This window comes from Lepidothrix coronata, unplaced genomic scaffold (assembly GCF_001604755.1).
Source record: "Lepidothrix coronata isolate B3197 unplaced genomic scaffold, Lepidothrix_coronata-1.0 Scaffold201, whole genome shotgun sequence".
In the NCBI taxonomy this organism is placed as follows: domain Eukaryota; kingdom Metazoa; phylum Chordata; class Aves; order Passeriformes; family Pipridae; genus Lepidothrix; species Lepidothrix coronata.
Window position 1 is genome coordinate 1,047,376 of NW_016690381.1, and position 7,765 is coordinate 1,055,140.

The 7,765-nt window shown below is 42.2% G+C and overlaps 1 protein-coding gene across 1 annotated transcript in view; it reads right to left on the reverse strand.

Annotated features, from left to right (window-relative positions):
- PREX1 (phosphatidylinositol-3,4,5-trisphosphate dependent Rac exchange factor 1) overlaps positions 1-7,765 on the reverse strand; it is a 143,224-nt gene that overhangs the window by 61,273 nt on the left and 74,186 nt on the right. The window contains exon 6 of the mRNA XM_017832306.1: positions 3,117-3,278. Coding sequence (XP_017687795.1) covers positions 3,117-3,278 — 162 coding nt within the window. The remainder of the gene's footprint in view (positions 1-3,116; positions 3,279-7,765) is intronic.

Consider the following 7,765-nt stretch of genomic DNA (forward strand, 5'->3'; position numbering starts at 1 on the left):
GGAGGGGGGAAGGAAAGAAAGAAAAAAAAAACATCATAGCTGGCAGAACTGCAAATTACAGGCAATTATGAAGTGACTGATCAGTCTGAGCACTAACATGTATCTTCCAACTCCTGCTGTTCTGGGATGGGGATTTTGCTCCCCATGGCACTTAAACTTTGAGAATTTGGGGATATGTAGCAATTGTTCAGTAAAAGTAACTCACTATGGGGAGGAGCTCTGCCCACGGAAATATTAATATGTAATAGAAATGGCATATTTACTTGTTTTTTTACTAAGCAAACAAAATCACTGCGTACAAAAATTGGTCTTCTTACACATCCTCTACTTTTCTTTTCCCTTTTTGGAAACTAATCTTTGTTTCCCAGAAGGATTAACCAGAAACAAACTGACCTGACTGAAACTAATCCATAACAGAGAGCTACAAAGGTTCTGTGGATTCCAAAAGGATGCATCTGAGCAGAGCTCACTGTGATGAGCAGAGCTCTGACTAAGGTCTTCAGTGGCTTCCCAGCCTGGGCTCACTTTAACAGGTGCCCTCATTGCAGGGTGTCTCACAAAGAGCCCCCAGGGTGATGCCAGGACACTGACAGGATGGTTGTGCTCAAGAGGGAGACGCAGATCCATGGGGGGAGATGTTAAAGAAAAAATCCTGAACTGAGGAAATTGCTCTGAAGAACAACTCCTGCTCTTCGTGAAGTTACAGCTCCTGTCTCTCGAGGACAAGGAGACTCTGCAGGAGGAAAACGATGCTTTTCGCCATGCTGGAAACACTGAGGGTGGCTCTGACAGCTACAGGGATGTTCTGCTGGAGCAGCTGAAAGGAAGTGCAAAGGCACAGAAACCAGTGAAACCCCTGCTCTGGTTAAAGAGACACATCAGACAAGGTGGAGCCTGTTCCCAACCGTGGGCACAAGGTGACACCAACCTCCATACTGGGTAGCTGGCACACTCCCCACATTCAGGCCATGTGTCTTATATTTGTAGAATACTCGATCCTAAGTAAGCTGATCTTCACTTCCTTTTGACAATTTAGATCCTTGGACTGAAAAAGCTGGAAGCTGTAGGCCTTATTGCAAAGTACATATGGTATATAACCATACATACAGTGCTTCAGAATCCATATCCATGCTAACAGAAGAGGGAAACTTTCCACTTCACAGGAGAGACTGCCATCACATAAACTAAAAATAGGCATAAATGTGCATTATAGACTTCCTCCTACAGTCAGCTCTGCGACTTATTGTTAATTGTAACGCTGTATTGTTAATCTAAAAATGTATTTAATTCAGAATTGCAGCTTTCCAAAATAGAAACTAGGAACCCTTCTCATTAGGAATAAACTGTGAAACATATCTGAAAGCACTAAATGCAGTTATTTATAACCACAGCCCTTTATTCTAGAGTCCTAATTTGTAAGACCCCTGCATTGTGAAGACTAGACACTGTCAATCAGTTTTAAGCTTCTCCACAAATTTTCTTTTCCAATTTCTTTACATTTACAAAAAAAATACCATCATGGCATTTATATTATTATATCCACCATCTATCTGTGATGTATAAAGTAAGTTTTCCTTTCAATATGCCACTAGAACAGTTTAGAAATGTTCCACAGCTAACTGGGAGGGAAAAAACACTTCCGTTTAGAAGTTTTGAGCTGAGTGTGTCTGTGTTACAAAAATTTGTATAGAAACAAATTTGAAAGGGTTTTTAGCCCCAGAATATTGCTGTAGATAAGTTAAATCCTAAAAAAAAAAAAAAAAAAAAAAAAAAAAAACCCCCCCCCCAAAAAAAAAAAAAAAAAAAAAAAAAAAACACCCCACCACCAAAACAAAACAAGTAAAGAAAAAAAAACACAAAAAACCACAAACAAACAAACAAACAAACAAAAAAAAAACAAAAACAAAAACAAAAAAACCCCCACCAAAACAAAACAAAAAAAAAGTAAGTCTGGATATCACTTTATTTATGGCATCATGGACACTTTAATAGTCATGTTTCAAGCTGCAGAGTTCAAACCAGATGCCTAGATGACCCAGGAGTTGCATTGAATCTGAAATGTTTCACCAGCTTCTAAAAGTCTTGCTACATAGAACACTGTACAACTTTGCTTGCTGAGCTTGATATCCAAAAATTACACAGCTGGATATCTGGGTTGTTCTCATGTCTTTAGCTGGATTGCCAAGAACATCCTTCAGGGAAAAAACAAGCAAGGTTTAAAATATACATGAAAAATAAAAAACAACCCAAAAGAGAGTCATGGAGAGCACCCAGGAGTCCAAACATGAGGAAGCTGACATGACCCCTAACAAAATGTCCTCAGCTGGCAGTGATCAGCCCTGACACTCCAAACATCCCCCTCCCTAAAGGCCAACACCACTCTCTCCATGAGGCTGTTTAACACCCCTGACTCCCCATGGTGAACCTCCCAGAGCCTTCCAGCTCCACTGACCCAAGGCCTCAGCCAAAATCATCACAAGAGAAGCTGCCAATCCTCTGCACAACATCCCGACTTCCCACTATTTCTACTGGATTTTCCAGATCTCCTCTTCCCCCAAGCTTCACATTCTAGTTTTCTCCCTCTCTTATTTTTCTCCTGTCCACAGAAAATGCTTCTACCTACACAGAACCACCTACTGACAAACATATCACTAGAAACACATCTGTGAGTAAGCTGGAGCAAACACAAAGAGACCGATCCAATGCTTGCCAATCCAACCCTTATCTTTTATACAGAATATCCATATGAAGTTAAGTGAAATAAGTTTCAAAGCTCCCAGAAAAACTAAAGGCTTATGGGAATGGAAAAAGAACCTTCTGTTATTTAGACCAGTCCTGATTTCATCTTCTAGATCTATTTGCCTTTCAAGGGGGATCTGACCACTTGAAATGTCAGTCCATTCTAGCCCTAACACTCTTCTTTCATAATCCATTTGTTCTACTACAAATTGTGTGCAGCCTGCACACCCAAAATAAACACCAAATTCTAAACTCCTCAGTGATGCTGCCCACACCTTCAAGAGCATTTACACACCACGTAAGTAACAGAAATCCCTGCATACAGCATGAGTCACTGAACTCCAGCTTCCAGGGAGCTTGCTGATCCTGCATCCTACCTCCCATCCTTCAATGTGGGACTGCAACTGTTCAAGGGCTTCCAGTTTCTCCATCTGTCTCTTGGTCTCGTTGATATTTGTGCAGACTGTCTTCATTGCCTGCAGAGCATTCTGGACAGCTGGGTGATCAGGATGCTTAGAGGGAGTCCTCTTAGCTAATTCCTTAAAAAAAAGAGAAAACATGAAACTTAGAAGTGCTTCGTGGAAAGGTACAAGCATTAGTGGGCAATCCTGTAGGAAAATGCCAGAACCACTGCAAATTAAAGAGAATCTGGGGGCATGTTACTGTAGATGCTGTTCTCTGTTCTTCATCTGCACAGGTTTAATAGGAATGCTGTGAAGTAAGTAAAGTAATTGCTCATGTTAAATACACCAAATAAGGACAGTTAAAGCCAAATATGTTTTGCTGTGTCACATGTGTTTGCTTTATGTTCATATATTTAGAAGGCTAGGGCACATGTTCTAATACAAACAAGGTCTCTGCTTCATTTGTTTCAAAGCACAACAGTCCAGTTAAAACCTGTCCTCTGGAAAACAGCAGAGGGAAGACTCGAGATCTGACAATATTAACCAGTTTGGCAAAAGGCACAACCACTGTCAACTCACAATCATTCTTCTAGACCAATAGTATTTTACAGTCAGCCACAATCAGACAAGAATACATTAAAGAAACCTAAAATAAGGCTGGTAATTTTATCTGGATACATAATATGGTGTTTAAGACCCACATTTTTAGATTGCCTGAAATATTTAACTTTCTCACTATGTTTGTTTCGCCTCAATATGTTATTTGTTTAAAGGTCCTGTGCTGCTGCATCATATCATTTTGCACAAGATACAAGAATGAGTTTGGATTTAGCCAGAGAGCACAGCACTGTGATCTGAATGTAGCTGGATTGCTTCAACCCACAGTTCCCACAGCTAAGGGCAAACACAGCCCATTGCAGATGTTGCTCATCCAAAAGAGTGCTCACAACCCCCAAATGCCTGTCATCGGTTCCAACCAGCCTTAACCCACGGTCTGGTTTGTCTTTTGCTTCCCCACATCAGCACATTAACCTCAGCAAGTCTCTTCACCACACAGGATTTTGCCATTCTGGCATTAATTGGGAGACCTTCGTGCTGTGCTGCCCTGCTCGGCGCTGACATGCTCTGTCTCCCGGTGTGATCCTGAGCACTGCTGGGGTCTGTCCCACCTGAGCTGCTCACACATCCTGCAGGACCAGCACTGCTCCTGAACTGTCCAAACACCACCTCCAGATCACACTCACTGGGCCCTTTAGGCTCGTGTTATGTGGCCTGACAGAGTGCAGGGCAGTGTGCTGAAGGGCAAATTCTGCTGCAGCATTAACTTACAGTGACTCTAACAGCTGCTAATCCAATAATTTCACTAATCCAGGCACTGAGCTGCTAAATCAAGGAACTTTCTCTGTCCTATTGTAGATTCACAGATCTGCTCTACAAAGCTCTTCAGACAGAAGTCACCTTCAGTATGTGACAGGTTTGTGCAAACCCAGCTGTACTTCTCTACTAGCAGGAGTAACTGTAGAATAAATAGTTACACACTGAGGTGCTCAGACACCAGCACCATTGCAAGGCATATCTGAAAGGAGAAAGCTAGAGGTAAAAGCAGTACAGATTCATTTCTGTCTTTGCACAGACCCTCTCAGTGCTTCCTCCCTGCTTCCCCATACTAGTTGGAGCAAGACTTAAATCACTAGCACTAGTAAACTATCTTGAGATCCAGTATTACAGAAGTACCACATACTCTAACTACTTATCAACTTCTCCTTTTTTTAGAGTGAAATCTGCATCTTGAGATTAAACTACTTGGCCACTGGTGCTCCTTTAAGCAATGCAAGTGACAGGTCTCATGAGAATCAACATATGGCAATGGGAGGTGCTCTCATTCCCACACAGACAGAAAGGTCCAAATGAATCTATGGGAATGTTGATGCTTGTCCAGTGAAATGAAGCAATTCCATTTTTTGAACAGATTCAGTATTTGGTAATTTATTCACAGCTGCAATTCCTCTTTTCAGAAAATTATACAGTGGAGATTGACAGTGGTTCTTGTCAGATGGATGCCAGAGGAGATGGATGGGTGATGTGCTGACAGCTGGGAATCCCACTCAGAGAGAGGAGTTCATGATTTCAAACTCTGTGATACACAGAGTGAGTAACACGTGGACAGGAAAAGGAGGCTTGCTGCTACAAATGTCAGTTGATACCAAAAATAACATTCCCTATGGAAGTTTTTACTATATTCTTGCTGAAAAGAAGGCCAAGAGAGGTGTTGCATGTTGGGGACACCACCCTCTGCTCCATGCTTCCAGTACAGAGGACTCAGTAAAAATCAATGAAGGTCTGCAGCTCCAGTGTCACCCACACTGCACTGCAAACAGTATGGACACACCAGTACTGTCTAAATGTCCCTTTCAGAAATACCCCCAGACACAGAGAGACATCTCTTCATTCAGAGCAGGTCCCTGCTGCGACGAACAGCATCTCCCCCACTCCATCCTGCTGCAATCCCATCCCAGGAGCAGGAGAGGAGGCAGGGATGGCACTGGCTGGGGCTGCCACTTGTTCCAACAGCCTAAGCATCAGAAGCACTCAGAGAACCTGCCCCTCCCCAGCCTGAGCCACGTGAGGACAAGTCGTGCTGCCCTGACGGTGCCACTGCCCAAAGGAGCAGAGCTCAGCACTTCCAAAACACAGGGAGGGAGCTCCGGGTACTGATTTCTTCCAGTGACACATTTATGATGTGCAAACTCTGAGAGCATTTGACAACATTTTGAAAGGCAGCTGAGAGACAGACCAGGTGGCAAACCTTGGGTATGACTGCCCTGTCCCACACAAAGCCCATGGACACTGCTGTCTGGAATTACTATCTCATGTATTGCAACTGGTGCACTAATAGGGCCAGGAAATGAGGTTGCTGCCACTTGCAGAAAACTATTCCTTGCAAAGAGTTTCTTAAAATAATTCATAAAACACACTTTTCTCTCTTCTTTGTTGGGGGGGAAAAGATCTGCGAAGGTATTCTGTATCACAAGCTGGGAAAAAGAGATTATCTTCGTTCTTTAAAGAATTAAGATGGAAATGGGAACTGTGCCCTCTGGGCACCGGATTTTCCCTTTATTTCATGCCTCTTCCATAGCTGTGGAGACTGACATTGTGTCACTCGTAACACCTACACACAGAACACAACTCCTTTTACAAAGGGAGTAACAGAGCACTCCAAGCATCTCCATCCAGCCCTGGTGTCCTCCTGAACAGTGCCAGGAAGGAGGGCAGGACATCTGCAGCCCCTCTAATCACAAAGGCCAGGTTTGGATTATGCAGTGGAGTAAAAACATTTCCAACTGAAGTATTTCTATCTCAGATACTGTTTTAAATAGCTTAAAGCTAAAAGAGTTCCAAACATTACAGAATCTAAATACAGGAACTAAATCACAAGAAGTAAGACACATCATCTGCTCATACATTTGTCTATTTGCTGATTGTGCTGAAGAACCTCACAGAGGAAGATGCCAAGAGGTGGCAGGAGGGATGATGAGCAAACAATACAGGTGAGGAGAGGAAACAAGAGAGGGTTTAAATGTAAATGCAATTTCAGTATTTCCTAGAAAAAAAGGACGTTATTCTGCTTAACTGACCTTTTTTTAAGAAGTCTCTGTCACCCTTCCCCATGTCCTCCCTTGCCACACAACACTGACTGCTTGTGTACTTCAAACTCGCTTTGCAGCTGGAAGTTACAAGTTTCTGTATTTTAGAAATTCCTTCCTCCTATCTTTACTCTCCTGAGAACACTCAGACATGGCTTAACATGGGTTTTGTGTGATGGATGCTGCCACTGTGCCCCGGGTGGTGCAATCCCAGCTGCCAGGACTGAGCCCAGCCCAGGGCATGCACAGAGCATGGCCACAGAGCCCCAGCCCTCAGCTCCCAGAGAGAGCAAATACAACTCATTTCTGTGCTGAGCAGTTCAAAAAGTTGTGTTACTTAACAGTTCAGCTCCAAAATGTGGTTTAAAAGAAACCACCACCAACAAAAAACCCAAACCACCTTCAGTGAATATAAATATTACTGGGAGTTTTACATTTGTATTTTACAGTTTGTAATATATGCCTGTATTAAAATCTATTTTACACTTAAACTAATCAGAAAATAAATGTTACATCAAGTTTCATCTGCGTACCTGCCAATCACATTAGTTTTTTAATTCTGCATATTTTTAAAATTTGTAATTTATGTCAATGTCTCTGCAGGGTAAATACTTGACAAGCAATGATAAATCAGATAAAATAGATTAGATTTAATGTGCCATCAAACCTACGGTACATGCTAAATTAAAATGCAGCAAAAACATGTTTCCAGTTTTATAAATATTAGCAGCTATTTGTGGTTATATATAGAATGTGTGGAAGACAGCAGTATGATTTATAAATTGGCAGTGTTCCTTACAGCTCTGTAGGGCATCGACGGTTTTTAATGCTGTGCTACAGAGAGCTGGATTTAACCACACAATATCATGAATCTGAGAGCAACACCGCTTTTTTTTGGGGGGAGGGGGGAAGAAAAAGAAAGCCAAACCCCCAGAGATAAATATATTCAATTATGGCCGAGTAGAAAAATAGAAGGTT